The sequence below is a fragment of the Metarhizium brunneum genome, chromosome 4 (assembly GCF_013426205.1).
Source record: "Metarhizium brunneum chromosome 4, complete sequence".
Classification (NCBI taxonomy): domain Eukaryota; kingdom Fungi; phylum Ascomycota; class Sordariomycetes; order Hypocreales; family Clavicipitaceae; genus Metarhizium; species Metarhizium brunneum.
The window spans coordinates 3,399,148-3,414,618 of NC_089425.1; the positions used below are offsets into that span (position 1 = coordinate 3,399,148).

General features: G+C 50.6%; 6 protein-coding genes across 6 annotated transcripts; 3 read left to right on the top strand and 3 right to left on the bottom strand.

Moving 5' to 3' along the window:
* Positions 1 to 2,593: 2,593 nt before the first annotated feature.
* On the bottom strand, positions 2,594 to 3,448 carry gpi-11 (Glycosylphosphatidylinositol anchor biosynthesis protein 11; the record flags this gene model as incomplete). Its single annotated transcript, XM_014689912.1, has 2 exons — positions 2,594 to 3,010; positions 3,110 to 3,448. 2 exons carry the CDS (start codon positions 3,446 to 3,448, stop codon positions 2,594 to 2,596), a joined length of 756 nt encoding a protein of 251 aa, XP_014545398.1.
* Positions 3,449 to 6,910: 3,462 nt separating this feature from the next.
* G6M90_00g077050 (uncharacterized protein) lies at positions 6,911 to 7,558 on the bottom strand (the record flags this gene model as incomplete). Its single annotated transcript, XM_014689910.1, has 1 exon — positions 6,911 to 7,558. The coding sequence occupies one exon, from the start codon at positions 7,556 to 7,558 to the stop codon at positions 6,911 to 6,913; it is 648 nt and encodes a 215-aa protein (XP_014545396.1).
* A 1,564-nt stretch (positions 7,559 to 9,122) lies between these two features.
* cia84 (Complex I intermediate-associated protein 84) lies at positions 9,123 to 11,567 on the top strand (the record flags this gene model as incomplete). The annotated part of the gene is made up of 2 exons (XM_066131065.1): positions 9,123 to 11,332; positions 11,399 to 11,567. The coding sequence occupies 2 exons, from the start codon at positions 9,123 to 9,125 to the stop codon at positions 11,565 to 11,567; spliced, it is 2,379 nt and encodes a 792-aa protein (XP_065987208.1).
* Positions 11,568 to 11,764: 197 nt separating this feature from the next.
* On the bottom strand, positions 11,765 to 12,507 carry G6M90_00g077070 (uncharacterized protein; the record flags this gene model as incomplete). Its single annotated transcript, XM_014689908.1, has 2 exons — positions 11,765 to 11,956; positions 12,025 to 12,507. 2 exons carry the CDS (start codon positions 12,505 to 12,507, stop codon positions 11,765 to 11,767), a joined length of 675 nt encoding a protein of 224 aa, XP_014545394.1.
* A 327-nt stretch (positions 12,508 to 12,834) lies between these two features.
* On the top strand, positions 12,835 to 13,489 carry IMP3 (U3 small nucleolar ribonucleoprotein IMP3; the record flags this gene model as incomplete). Its single annotated transcript, XM_014689907.1, has 2 exons — positions 12,835 to 12,990; positions 13,094 to 13,489. 2 exons carry the CDS (start codon positions 12,835 to 12,837, stop codon positions 13,487 to 13,489), a joined length of 552 nt encoding a protein of 183 aa, XP_014545393.1.
* Positions 13,490 to 14,416: 927 nt separating this feature from the next.
* Positions 14,417 to 15,398, top strand: G6M90_00g077090 (uncharacterized protein; the record flags this gene model as incomplete). The annotated part of the gene is made up of 2 exons (XM_014689906.1): positions 14,417 to 15,167; positions 15,229 to 15,398. The coding sequence occupies 2 exons, from the start codon at positions 14,417 to 14,419 to the stop codon at positions 15,396 to 15,398; spliced, it is 921 nt and encodes a 306-aa protein (XP_014545392.1).
* Between the last annotated feature and the right edge of the window lie 73 nt (positions 15,399 to 15,471).

Genomic DNA, 15,471 nt, shown 5'->3' on the forward strand with positions numbered 1-15,471 from the left:
GTTGGAAGGCTCGGCGCATGGCCGAGGCCAGCCGGTGTGTTGGTGGGGGTGGCAGGAGCGACGTGTTTTAAATGGCCGCTGCATAAATTAGGAAGCTAGGGCTGAAATGATGTCTCGCTCAGCCACCGGGGAAGAGAGACGGCGCATGCCATGTACTTAAGTATGTACCTCCGTATCGTGTGGTTGGGACGGAGGTAAGGAATACCACGCTGCAACTGGCAAGCGTTGTGGTGCAGACGGGGTCTGATGCACCCGGTGCGCGCCGGAGGGAAAACTGCGCCAACAAATGTTCGCCCAACAGCGGGTCCGGTATTCAGATGCACTGCGCACTCGGACCGGCTGGGTGCCCGGCGAGCTATCGGTCTGGAGTCTGGCGGTGGAAGGGCCATCTGGGGATATAACGGATGGCTGGGGTTTGTCGACCCTTCTTAACCGGCGCATTTTGATTTTTTCCCCGGGGCTGTCAATTGACATGGCAGTCGCAGCTGATTGTGTCCTCATGTGCCGTGACACCATGACAAACATGCGCACAGCATATGTCATCATCATGATGAGGCCACCCTCTGCCGTCATGGAGCAAGGTAGCACTTGAGAGCTGCTGGCCCTGTCCCCAATTTGTGGCTTGTCTTCTTGGCACCAGGCTCATCTGTGGCTTGGCAGCGGTTAGATGGTGGATGTGTGGTTGCTGAAGACGCTAGTAATTGTAGCGTCAATTGCTGCACATATTGTGTGGCGGTGCAAATCAATTGATCCCTGTCGTTGCATTTCGAAGGGGGACCGTGCCATGACGTATTGCAGATTGGGCTTACGGAGTACAGACTCTTGATCACTTGTGTGATTATTTGATTTTTTCCATCGGCACGGGGCCTCTGGAGCTTCGTGCCACATCTGGGAAGGCCGAGTTGTTGGAGGCGGGGTCGATTGGAGCGAACGTTTGAGGTTGTTGCTGAGACGAGACAGCAGTGTTGCCAGACTAGAGGGGTGAGGAGCTTTCTTGTCGCGCGACACAGCGTGGAAATCATGTTCCGAAGGGAAGCTCGCAAACTTGCTTATCCTGGCTCCATTTCCTTTCGGGAGCGAGTCGATGACGCAGGAGAAGGCTTGTGGGACGGGCGGCCGGGCTGGTTGGTGGCGATACAGTTACGCATCGTCGATTGGGCAGGCCCCCAGAGTGCATGGAGACCTGGTCGACCAATGTTGTGCGCGTTAGTAGCTGCGATAACTGGGTACCGGAAAGACAGGGAGCAATAACAAGTCGGCGGGATGGAAATCCATGGTTCGAGACACACATGCTGCTATTGCATCGGCGGTCCCGCCGCGCGACCCGAACCTGGGTTTGCTGTCGGCGTGGTACTAATACTAAGTAGCATTGGCAAAGGCAAAAACACTTGGCTTGGGAAAGATCGCTTCTGCTGTTTGGAAAACAGAATAAGTAAGCTGCCTCCCCCCTCCGCCCGCCTTCCCCTCGTTCGGCTTCCTTCAAAACATCTTTCGTCAACGTCATTCCGCATCAACTAGAACTCCCCAAGCTGTTAGCTTTAAACCGACAACATGCCTGTCACCGCTAGGTAAGCTTTGTATTGATGCGCTCGAAAGCGAGACGCTTCTCAACGGCGATTTTGCTGCTGGTGGCCAATGGATCTGGCTGAGTGCAGCTCGGATCCGCGCCGCTCACGGAGTCATGATTACCACAGCAAGCAGACACCAGCGAGAGAAACTGTGACAAAATGAGATATGAGACTGACCTTTCACGCCAGCGACATTTGCAAGGTCATCCTTGCCATTATTCTGCCCCCTCTGGGTGTGTTCCTTGAGGTTGGCTGCTCTGGCCAATTTTGGATCAACGTCATTCTCACAATCTTGGGTACGTGCCAAGCCTCTAGGCAACATGGCAGCATCGCCTTTATCCAGACCGCCGTCCGGAACAGACGCTTCCTCTACTACCGATGACTTTTGCTGACAAACTTGTTTCTTACTCCCAGGTTACTTTCCTGGTCTTATTCACGCCTTCTGGGTCATTTACTCACGCTAAACACCGGCGGCGTTGGCGAATTGCGTCCATGTCTGCATGATGATGCGAACCTAAGATATTCAAGGCTTTGAACCAACCCGTTGCAATCCTTCTTCTCTTTCGATCTCATACTCAGTTGGCTGTTTGGGGCGAGTCTCTACGGGTAGCTTATGACTTGTACGGTTCCGCTATCCCCCTGCTTCTATTTTTTTCTCTGTGGTTTGGAAGGGGCAGTGTATGCACGGTATGAGGATGTATGGCCAATAACTTGACGCTACCTTTGGAAGTAATGCCTCAGGGCAGCTATTAGATACCCATTAATCATAGTTTTCTGAAATGTCCTGTGTGCCATCCTCATTCCATGTGTCATGCGACTGCCATAATAGACGCCGCGTCTAAATTTTATGTGGCAGCACTACTCACCTGCCGCCGCATGATTGTATCTAGACGAATGGCATGCCATTGAATAGGGACGCATGGATTTGCTTGCAGGCTTTCGACGTGGGGCGACATGTATGTACTTCTGTAGCCACCTAGAGACATTATTGTATCAATTCACCTTGTAGAGGGGCCTACTCTTAATTACTCGTTCTTTTCTTCATTGCTGCTCAACCGTTTGCCAAAGAGCAACGTCCCCGACACCGAGCTGCACAGCAATGAGCCTGCAAACATGCCGACCACAATCGTGACTGGCCATTTCTGCCACTCTCTATCCCAGTCCAGTGGAATGGGAACTGCTCCAAGCCATGCCCCAGCTACAGCACCAACCAGTCCTCCAAATGTTTCGTCCAGAGGCGCTGAAGCACCGGCCACCGCGACAAGGGTTTCGGCCTTTACACCCCTCGAGTAGAATATAGGGAAGAGAGCGAGCAACGAGAAGTGTGCAGAGCAGAGAAGCGTGTGTTCGACGTGATCGAGAAAAGGAGCGCCAAATAGAACAAAGAGAATGTACACAGCCGGGGTGGCGATTGCGCTTAGGAGTAAAGCGAGGATAGCTGTCTAGTTGGTGGCAACCCATCTTGAATTAGCGACAAGAGCATACTTTGCAACCACGCCCATTTTTCAAGGGGAAAAAAAGGCGCCGTTCATAGTACATACCGAGATGGTGTTTGGTCCATTTATGTCAGCCTTCTTCTTCTCCCCGGGACGAGGCTTCCTCACAACCTTGGCGGATTGAGAGCCAGCAACGGGAAGACAAATAATCGCATATACAGTCTGGACCAAGGCGACAGCAGGGAGCGCAAGCTGGAGAGTCGGCACGGGATCAGCGACGAGAGAATTGAAACGTAGGGCGAGGAGTCCCAGTATGAGACCCGGTCGAAGGAGGGCGATGCTTTTGGATAGAGGCGTATCGATCACGGCGACGGAAGGAATAACGTCGGAAAATTTTGTGTCGGTCAACTGACTTGATGATCCTGTGACTAATGTCGACGACATGGTTACGGATATTGGTGCCGTCGGCGCAGGTCGTTGTGAGGGATGAGACCGAGGCTCTCGTGAACAGGTTTGGGACTCAACTTGGACAAGGCCATCACGTGACAAGGACCGACGGGAAGGAGAACATGACACAGGTTTTCCCGCTTTTTATACTCGGAAATTTCGAGAAGCTCATATTTAAGCCTTTTTTCAATTGAAATCCAAAACAAGAGCAAAAAAGTCAGATAGTTGCATTGCTTTTCCCTCCAATCTACCCACCCCTATTGCAGAATATGGCTTCATTCCAGCAATAAAAGAGTGGGCTTTTTTAATAACTCACCGAGTTATTAACTGTTCCAAGGCAACTTAGTAAGTCTGGTTAAAAATATCTCGTATGTAATCCTGAAATGCTTTCCTGGTTCTACTATTACTTCCATCAATAGCAAGCGTGGGTGTGCGTACATACTACCTACCTAGGTACCTAGGTACTTATATCTAAGTACTTAAGTACTTAAGTACCTAGGTAGGTAGGCAACTTGTAGCAGCTTCAATCAACCCCTTATTTTATATACTTCTTCTTATTGCATATAGTGCATATATTCTCTCAAGTTTTACCCTTAATTCTCTTCAAAAAATAAAGCCCTATACTTTCTTATAGCTCTTGTACCTTATCATCAATCTAGTAATAGTATATACGGTGTCCCGCTGGACTTGGTATTTGACCCGTGCAGGTATCCTTGTGGGGTGCGAGCGAAAAGAGTAGGTCGCCGAGCAATTCACATCAACCCAGCTAAAAAGCTTCAAATTCAGCAGCAGCAGCCCAAGGGGTTTAAACTCAACAGCTTCAAAGTGCTCAAATCCAACGGCGGCGGCAGGGCCGAACTCAAGAGCTTTAAAAGTCTCGAATCGGACAGCAATAGCGGCTTCGGAGGCCCGAATTCAACTGTTCGAGAGGCTCGAATTTAATAGCCCCCAAAGGCGTGAATTCGCCGCATTGTGCAGCTTGCTTACACATACGGCCAGGACGATTGCGACGCTGCCAGCCGAGAGAAATGAAATCGTTTGCTGGGCCCGAAAGAGAGCCTGGCGGCTCACAGGGGTTGTGCTTGACCGGGGTTCGTCTATTTTCAGCTCTGATAGCCGCCGACTTGCTGCAGAAAACAAGGCTGCCAGTAACCAACGGGGGTGAGATGCGGGTTTGATGCTTCATGGCGCAGCTGTGCAGCTTGCTTGGGGCCTGCAATGAAACATGAGAAACATAAAGAGGCAACTACCCAGGCATGCTTTGCCGTTCCGCCTTCGACATTTGCACCCTCCGGCGCAAGGTTGAGGCTGAATTGGTCTGTTCTTGAAGCTGTGATAGACTTACCTAGGGAAATATCTCTTGAAATACTCTGTATCCCTTGTCGAAGTTTACTGGTTGTTACTCATCCAATGGAGTAGAGATGGAAGACGCAAGTTGCCCAATCCAAATCCCCGGCTTCACCCATCATGGCGACTGCAGTCTCATGTGCAAGCCAGCCGAATGGAAGGATATCATGGTATTTTTCTTAGGGAATTATGTATCTCATGCGGCAACAGTTATCGGAAGACCGGGACAGAGCAGTCTCTCGTGGGCTGTCAGCATACTACTTGCTCTATGTTTTCCTGGGGCTGGCGTCTTGGTAGCAGTTCATGCTGTCAGCAGCCTGGCTTGTTTTGCTCCGACAGAACTGACGAAAGCAGCCAGAGCCGGGGCTATATGTATGATTTTTAAGCCGGACGAGATCACCTTCTCGGAAGAAGATGACGCTGAAGCCGGGAGATCCATTGTCAAGCAAGATGGCATTTCAGAAGTCTGTGATCCAATGCAACCCAGACCACAATCAACAGGCTGCATATGCAGAGGCGGAATCTGTGTCACTTGCACTGATACCAGGACGAAAGGAAGCATCAGTGTAGTTGATACTGTGGCCAGGGAGGTGCTTGATGAAGAAGGAGATGAGGGTAAGATGAAAATTTCACCCGAGCTACTTTGCGTATACTAGTCTTCTGACCTTTTTTTTAGTGTTCCCCCCGGATATATCAACTACCCACGTGAATGGCATTTCACGGCTACCTAAAGGATATCGCCTCGTGGTCTTGCCAAAATGGGTAACTTTTGAGGACGACATTCCTGTAACCCAGGGCGGGGGATTTAAAGAAAGGATGGAGCATACATTTACCGCCACTTTTCGACCAAGACACAAGACTGAGGGCCCTGTAGCTTCCAGCCATAACATGCTCAAAATTTTCGCATCTGTTGGCCAACTCGTCTACGCTGCTCTTACTCTTTACGAAACAAGAGGGAACCAAATTGCCACATACGGGTATGCGGCGTTTGGGTTCACGGTCACACCGTATATTTTGATGTCCATGTTGAACTTGATGGGGAATCTGATATGCCCCCAGTACTCGACGATGTTTCTAGTCAACTCTCCTGCACTGGACAAACTACGAAATAAACTGAAGGAAAATGGGTTGGCGCATAGATACCCCTTGGATTCAGCAATGGGCCGAATTAGCAAAGAGACCGAAGAACGTGTCATCTACTCTTACGGAACTGTCCTCCGAGAAAATAAACTCACACCCATGACCCTTGAGTTTTTGTTTCGTTCCGAAAAGGATACAGCGCGAACGACAATACCGCTGTATATCGCCGGCGCCATTGCTGCAGCGCCGGTGGCTATTGTCGGCGCCATGTCCTTGTTCCAGCCAGGGAAAAGCGCACCTCATCAACGGGTCTGGACTATGCTTTGGCTTTGTTTGGGGTCTGTCGCCGGCCCTGGTCTTGGCTCTATGTCAACAATATTTGTGGAATCCAGGCCAGTTCTTTGGAGATTGAACAGTGGGCCACAAGAAGAACACCGACCCCCAGGCAAGGAGAGAAAAGTAAGTGACCGTTTTATGACTTATCTTTTGCTCGGGGCGTTCATGTTTTTCGCTGGGATGTACATAATACCTGCGATTGGGGGATTTGTAGTAGTATGGAAGATGGTGTCTGAATACGGAATATGTATCAAGATGACATGAATTGGGCTCTTTTTAATACGACTCGCCAAGTTATTAGCTGTTCTGAGGTAACTCCAGAAGTCTGGTCAAAACTATTTTTGTGAGATCTCAAAATTCTTTCGTGGTTCTAATACTCCCATAACTAGGTCGTATGCCAACGTGAGCCCTTGCCATACGTTTGAGCAAAGCTGCTGCTGCTGATCAATTTGAGCCTTTCAACTAGATTCCAATCATCTCCCAGAGCTTCCTTTTTTTTTTATCTTCCCCTCCAGGGGCCCTACTGGGGGGCCGCCTGCAGCCAAATCCCACTTCTTATCCAGCACCATGGTATGTACTTGTCTGCCCGCCTCGGCAGCTCGACTCGTGCCCTGGGACAAGAAAGCCCGTGTGCCTTATGCCCCAGGTCCCAAGATCGCGGCCCTCGTGTAACCGTGTGACAGCCAGAGCGTCGTCCTAGATATGCGCATTCTTAGGCCACGGCCACCAACCACCTAGCGGCATATCATCGTAAATGGCATTAAAATTTTGCCCGGGATCACCTCGGTTATATTCATAAATCCACCTCCCGTCTCCAGTGAAGGCAGTCATGTCGGCAATATTATCAACCGAGAGATTTTGGATTCGGAATTCAGAAAGAGCCTTGACTTTGGGGGCGTAAACTACGAGGCTTGCCTTCCACTGGGGATCCTCCGCCAAGTCAATGAGATGAAATTGACGCCCGCGAGTGAAGCCGTCCTCAGCAGATTTACCCCACGAATTGTGGAAGACTTTAGAGCCGGTAGGATCTATATTATCCCGCGACCAATATAGGCCTTGCTCCATGGTTGCGGACACGTCTTTGAAGCAAATGTCCATATGTGCTATCCAGATTGCATCGTTGTGGGTTTTTTCGTCGTACTTCCATGGCCCAATTAGTGGGGGAAAGTTCATGTCTTTTTGCAGCTTGATTCGGGCACGTCCGCCATTAAAATGGGAGTCTTCATGAGCGCGGTATTTTCCCTTAATGTTATTAGAAGGGTTATAAGGGGGAGGGGGAGGAGCAGGAGGAGCAGGAGAAGGAGGGGAAGAAGGGCCAGGTGAATCTTCCAGCAATGACTTCATATCCGCTAGCGAGACTGGTTGCTCTTGAGTTTTTTGCCTGAAGTAATGGTTGCTGAGCGGTAGTTGAGGAAATAAATTGTAAGATGGTTTTTTTTTTTTTAAACAGAAGGCCCAGCCATATTTTATACTTGGGGTGGGATCTTTTCCCCCTGGGCGTGGCGTTTTTAAGCTTGACCGTGGTAATTTAATCTGGGGTTTACATGCGGCGGACTTGCATTAGCCGCCCGCGAAAAGGCATTTATTGTCTTGTTGCTAAACTTTGTCTGTGTCTAGTTCTCCTCGCATGTTGGATCTCTAGACCTTAAAAGTCTTGGGCCGTCTGTAGTAGAGCTTGCATGGTGTGCCTGTGAATTACTTGGCGGGTTTATGTCTTACCTGATAGCTGGTTATAGGATATTATATATAAAACAGTAAATAATAAGGCGTTTCCGGAACAAATTGAAACTACCAATTCAGTGTTATTTGGCAGCCTTGGCCTTTTTGGCCCTTTTGGCCCCTTTAGGAGCTGGTCTAGCAGCTTCCTTGGTGCTGCGTTTAGGTTCCGCGTTCATGAAAGCCTTCCTTTGCTTCTATGATGATGATGGCTGAGGCTATCGCGAGATGGCTTTAGCTAGCGGGGCGCGATGCAGCACTAATTCCGCTGGTGTGCGTGTAACGCGTCATGATACGCGTATAAATGGTTTATTTTTCTAGTCTTTTACTGTTCTTAGCTTACAGCCTAATACTATATTATTAGATGTTACGCTTGCACGATACTCGTATGCCTCGCTCGTCACGGTACAAACTCGGTGGGTTGAACTTCCCCCATCAGCAGAGCAAGAGCAGATGGTGATTTCCTATAATCTGTGTAAACAGAATGGAGGCTCGCTTATTCTATGCTCTTTCATATACTGCTACTTCTTTGTTTTTGTTTTGGCCTTTTGGCTTTTGGCTTTTTTCCCCCCTCTCTTCCTGCTAAACATCAAGTCATACAGACTCGTTACACAGACTCGTAACACACCTCGTTACACACACTCACTACAACATCGTCAACAGAGTAGAGGGAGCATCGTCGCCGTGGGGGGACCTTACTACCGGAAAGGAGGGTGGCGTTTGGGGTGAGAGCATGCGATTATTAAGGGTCGTGGATACTGGCTTTTACCAGTATCATTATATGTAGTTTCTCTACGTCGGTGGTCTTGTCTGTTTATAAAAAAATAATTATTGCCTCGGCGCCGTCAGCGACTAAGTGGACGAGAGAATACAGCGGTATTTCTTTCTTTATTGCACGATGCTTGCTGCGCCCGGAAGACGAGCGTTGAGCCAAGATTACTCGATGGCGGAGGTGATGAGTTCGGTTAAACCACGGGAATTTCATCATGTATGCATGTAGTTATGAGACCCGCAATAATTGTCCAGCAATCTGAAGATAGCTTTAACCTGCTCAAGGTGCGGACGCCTTCAACCTGCAGACCAGGGTTTTCACCTTGAAGATGCTCTTGTAAGTGGAATGCGACCCTTTGTTGGCTCAATGATCGATCCACTTACGTCTATAAGTGCCATCAACTCCTAGAATTAATCAACCATGAGGGTGAATCTGGCCCGTCATGGTCGCCGGTTCCTAGTTTACCGGCCGACGTCCGCTCCAGCATGTCTTCCCTGCGTTCCTCCGACCCGACGACGACCGATTTCGCGACCTGTGGTGCAGAGGACTTTTGCGAGGACATTTCTCAATGCGCTGTTCCAGAAACCTCCGCGAGAAATTCGACAACCCGAGTATGAGCCAGGATGGATGCAAGTCATGGTTTGGAGAAGTCGGATGCTCGATAATCTGCGACCGCCGCCAAGGAAAGAATTGATAGACGCATTGAGGAAGCTTATGCAATCCAAGTTGAAGAGGAAGATGCCGCTGAATAGCACGCAGGCCTTACAATGTCGCCGATTGCTTGAATACCTTACGACTAGCGACGGACATGACCAGCACTCGAAGTCGCTGTCCTCGGCGGATTTGTCCATGATACGACAAGTTCTTCTCGATATCGAACCGCAAGAGAGAAGTGAAAATCATTTGGAACTGGCGAAATCATTATACGCAGTCTGGTCTTCGGGAAATCACACCGGCAAAGCTCGACCTCCCCAGCTGCAATGGAGCTATTTCATCAAGATGCTATGCGAGTACGGTGGCTCGGAAGAAGCACTGCTAATGTTGAAATCAAAGTGGGCGGATCCTTCCTATCATGCCTACTTGGTCAAGGAGGATCGACTGCTGGCATCCGTGGCCCATGGACTTGCGAGAGAAGGCAAAGAAGCAGAGCTTGTCGAGCTAGTCAACTATGCCATGGCGCATGGTGTCCCGTATGATGCTACCATCCAAGCGGTCATGGTTCGATATTTTGCCAACAACGACAAGGTTACCGAAACTCAGTATTGGTTTAGCCAGCCAATAGACCAAAAGTACTGTCAGGCTCAGGTTTATAGAGACATAGCATCATTCGCGAGAAGAAACGACCTCCAGGAATGGGCAGGGCCTCTTATTCTTGAACTAGGGCAGTCGCAACCGAAAAGAAAACATTGGGATGCTATACTGCAGTCCATCTTGCTACTTGGGAGGAGCTTGGCGGAAGTAGAAGCCATAATGGGACATATGGTCGATCGCAACGGGGCGCTTGCTCCCACAATCAGCACCATCAATGGTCTCTTGACTGTTGCAATCGAGACTCAAGATTCGGAATTGGGTGAAGGCATACTTGCACTTTGTGCCGAGAGGGGGCTTGCGCCGAGTGGAGAGACCTATCTTCGTCTGTTGCGGCTGAGGTTAGAGGCTGTCGACCTCAAGGGCGCACAACGCGCTTTTGAACAAGTCAAACACTTCGAACCATGGAACAACGAAAATGGATCTGATCTCTTTGATGATTTTCGTCAATCCTCCAATAAATATTTGACTCTGTTATCACGCCAAGTACCTCCAGACTTCAAGACTATTCTTGCGCTTCTAGACGCACTCGAGGAGGAACAGATGCTGCTAGACCCGGAAACCGTAGCAGCTCTTTGTGTCAAGTTTCTGGAGAATGATCAGCACTTTGACGTAATGGATTTGCTATCTCTCCATTCTTTCCTATATAGCGAGCAGCAACGAGAGGTTGTGCAACACGCCTTTGTGACATTTTGTCTCGACAAAGGGACTAGTACATCTCGAGCATGGGGCGCGTACCAACTTCTTCAACAATTCTTCCAAGATACGAGCTATGAGCTCAGGATGAAACTGATATCATCGTTCTTTGACCGCAAACGGCCCGATATGGCCTCCCATGTGTTTGGGCACATGCGTCAACACCGAAACAAGACCTATCACCCTACTATGGATACGTATATACTCTATCTAGAGGGAGTCGCACAGAATCCTGATCCCGAGGGATTAGTCTTGGTGCACAACATGCTCAAGATGGATACTACTATCCAACCCAACACAAAGCTGTACACCGGGCTGATGCTGGCTTACGCAGCTTGCGACAAGCCGACAACATCATTGGACTTTTGGAATGAGATTATCCAGTCTCGTGAGGGTCCGTCATATGCAAGTTTACAGGCAGTGTTTTGGGCTTTAGAAAAGAAATCCGGTGGAGATAAGCAGGCCCGTGAAATCTGGGAGAGAATCGAGCGGATGGATTTGGAAGTGCCTCAAGCCGTGTACAGTGCATACGTGGGCGCCGTGGCCGGAAGTGGCAATGAGAAAGAAGTGCGTGGGCTAATTATGAATATGGCATCCTATGTTGGATCGGAGCCAGATTCAATGACGTGAGTCTAACGAACTGCCATGGACATGAGGATAATGAAACCAATGATACTAATCTATAGAAACAGACTAGCCATTGCGCACAACGCACTCCCCGGACAAGAACTACAAGCAAACTACCGCGACTGGGTAAAGAAAAAGTACCGAGCCACATGGGCAGAGCTGGACAAAGTTGGCAGACGGCTCAACGAGTACGGCCTCTGTCAAATCAAAATCAAGCGAATCATGAAGACATGATTGTGTATAAAAGCAAAAGGCATATGTGTCTTTGGATATTTGTATCTATACATGAAACGGAGCTTTAGGCTGTTGTACATATAGTGGGATATGAAGAATAGAGGTGGCCAACGAGGTTGCCCACTTCTCGGCAGATACCAACTTGTTTGAACCCCCTTCCCCTTACTTCCGAAGCTGCATCTGTTTCCATCTGCACTTCATCTCCTCTCAGGGAAGAAGTCGTCCCGAATCATCTCAGGATGATCATGAATCGTGGGATAAATGCCCATGCCCTGAACACGACGAATCATCTTGGCAATCTTGCGCTGATTGACGGGCCGCAAGCTCGTGCCGGCAGAGTGAATGATTTGGCCCGATGAGGTGGTGAATTCCTGCACAAGAGAAAAGTTCTGCACCAAAACATTAGCAGAGCTGCGCCAAAACAGTTCACTTCCTCGTCGAGGGCCGCCGCCCTTACCTTGTACATGTCCAATGGCCTAATGCCCAATGCATCAACGACATCATTGCTCCTCAACGACCTCTTCCTCCACTTCTGCATCTCCACGGGACTCAAGTCGTGCGGCGAATACACATCGCCCGCATCCCACCTCCTCGGCATCTGCTTCAGGTAATCCGCCGAGTTCTTGGAATTCCTCAGCGCCTCGACGGACTCGAGCCTGCTCCGGTTTTGCTTGTCGGTGTAGCGGTTCATCATCTTGGCGGCTGCCTCGCCGGGACGCATGGCGCGCACACTGGGGGCGCGCTTGTGGCGGTCGGCGCTGATGGAGAGAAGACTGCTGCTAGACGAGGGCGTCGGCGGCCGGGCCGTCTGGTGGTGAGGCTGGGGGTGAGGCGGCTCCCGGGGGGGAGACGCGACTGCCGGCGAGGAAGAGAATGCGCGGAAAGCGCTCCAAGGGGAGCATTGAGCGCGCAGAGCGCACACGGGGAGTCGTGGCGGCATGGTTGGCGATTGTTGCTGCTGTGAAGTTGGACCTCGAAGAAGAGAAAGCGATGAAGTTGCAAGGTGTGAAGCTAGCTCCTGGTTGGCGGGAGTCGAGAAATGCCCCGCTTTATTTTCTTTTGGATTTTCTCCGTGCAAGCAATCCGGCCTTTTTGGAGTTTGCAACTCGTCACGACAAACCTTTATCAGCGGGGGTCATCTGCTTTTTTTTTTTTTGCGCAGAGCTCGTAAAATTTCGCCCATCGCGGCACGAGTTGAGGATTCGAAAACCGGCTAGCAAGCTGTACACACGAGCGCTTGACTCTTGCAGACCTCCAGCCGGCCAAGATGGTGCGCAAGCTCAAGTACCACGAGCAAAAGCTCCTCCGCAAGACCGACTTCATCACCTACAAATCCGACAAGGACCACCGCGACAAAGCCGTCATCCGTCGATACATGATTCAAAAACCTGAAGATTACCACAAATACAACAGAATCTGTGGCGTACGTTTTTCTTCTTCTCTCCCAACCCCCGTGCGGCTGAGCAGCATGCAACGCCAGCTTGCATGCCCGAATAGCCTATCGCTGACATGACTCACCTTCTCAGTCCCTCAGACAACTAGCCCACCGCCTTTCGCTACTGCCCCCCGAAAGTGCGACTCGCCGCAAGCACGAGGAGCTCCTCCTCAACAAGCTCTACGACATGGGCATTCTGCCCGGAACGTCGAAGCTTTCGGCCGTCGAGAAGAGCGTCACCGTCAGCGCCTTTGCGAGGAGGCGACTGCCCGTTGTGATGACGCGGCTGCGCATGGCGGAGACGGTGCAGGCCGCGACCAAGATGATTGAGCAGGGGCACGTGCGTGTGGGTGTCGAGACGGTGACGGACCCGGCGTACTTGGTGACGAGGTCGACCGAGGACTTTGTGACGTGGTCTGTGGGCAGCAAGATTAAGAGGAACATCATGAAGTACAGGGACCAGTTGGATGATTTTGAGCTGCTGTAGAGAGCAGCCGGGGCGGGCGTTTTGCGGCGTTGGGGCGGTTTCGAGATTTCACGGGAACAGGCATCATGCGATATGGAGAATGTCGATTGTCGACTTGGTAGAGAATTCAGGCTCTTTGGCTAACGAGTATTTCTAAACCCGGTTGTCGTGAGTGAAGAATGGGCATTTCTCCTTCAGTGTGCTCAGTCCTGGAGTTGTAGCATCATCGTCTATTGGTAGGCGAGCTTCCAAAACGGGTCAAACTGCCTCGTGCTTGTAATGATGAATTACTTGGCTCACCCCACGCTGGGTCAAATTGCCCTAACAACGCAACAAGTACTGGCCACAGAACCGCTAAAGGTATCCATAAACCACGCAGGACATCTTTGCCTGCTTTCTTGGAGTGTTGTGTATTCCATAGTAAACCACTGCACATCCCTCTGAGTCACTGCATCCTGTAACATGCTTGCCCATCTTTGTTACGGAAATATATACTGTATTTCTCTCGGTGGAGGCTACACCCAGCAGCTCGGCTTGTCGGTGGACCCCGACGGCGGTGTTTTCGGCCCCACGGCCCGGCCTCTCGACTCGTGGCATTGGCTGAAAACTGCCTCGCTTGGCCCCCCTCTGCGAACGCATGAGCGGAGGGCCGTGGCCCGATTTGGCGATTTGGGGCATGAAGTAAAGGGCGTGCGGGAGTCGGCCAGAGTAAATAAAAGGAACCGGGGCGTATTAGCCTTGCGAGGGCCGGGAGGGCAAAAGCTGGCACTTAAGGCAAGCTCGTAGGCACATGACTTGAGACTGCTCCTTCTCCTTCTCCTTCTTCACTCACACCCCTACCACTCTCCCCTCTATTTTTATTTTCTCAAATTACTAAGAATTCAGTTCCATGTAATTTGGAGTCGTTCTTCTCCCCCCCAATGCACCTTCCCTTTTGCTCTTATCACCATGTCCATCTTCACCGATATCCAGCAGCTCTTCACGCACCTCATCGAGCCATGGCTCATGATCGTCTTGTCAATCACCTACATACCTAGTACCATCGCCGGCCTCGTGTCCTCGGGCAACTATGGTAAACTCTTGTCGCCATCGGCCTTTGGTGAAGAACTCTTTGGAAACCTCTGGGTGACGTTGGGTCCACAGGCAAAGGCTGGTGCAGAACCAGTCGTTGTTCCACTCCTCGAAGGCAAAGTGTCTGGCGGAAAAGTCCATGACCATGTCGTATCCACGCCTGTGCATGGAACCGTTCTTGAGGTTGGTGCTGGTAGCGGTATGTGGGCGGATGTCCTGGCTCGCATTCACAGAAACGCCTCGTCTGGGAATGGTGAAACAGAAGGGCTGAGAAGTAGGAAGGGTGAGAGTGGAAGAGATAAAAGCGGCATCACCAAGATTTATGGCATTGAGCCGAATCCAATCTCAGCGGCGACCTTGCGAAAACGAGTAAAGGAAGTTGGCTTGGGGGATGTGTATGAGGTGGTGCCTGTAGGCATCGAGGACGTCACGAACCCTAACGCGTGGGAGGGCAAGATTGAGCCTGGGAGCGTCGACTGTATCGTTGGCATCAGGTGCATGTGCAGTATTCCGGATCCCAAGGAGAACATTGAGCACCTGTACAAGTTGTTGAAGCCGGGCGGTACGTGGTATGTGTTTGAGCACGTCAAGACGGCCCGAGGGTTTCCTATCATGCCTCTTTATCAGCGTAAGTGCTTCGATCCTCTGCCTCGTGGGGGGAAAATTGGGTGACTAATTCGATCGGGTAGGCCTTGTCAACTGCGTTTGGATGTTCTTCATGGGGTCATGCCGGATTTGTAGACCTACCGATCAGACGCTGCGTGACGTCGGCATCTGGAACAAGTTTGATCTGACAACTTCACCAGACGAGCCCCCTTATGCCGTTCTGCCTCATGTCATTGGAGTTTTGACCAAATGAGCATAAAACCAGAGCCTCTCTGGCACACACGAAGTCATGAAAAGGTGCATGCCGCAGCCAGCGAATCATTGAC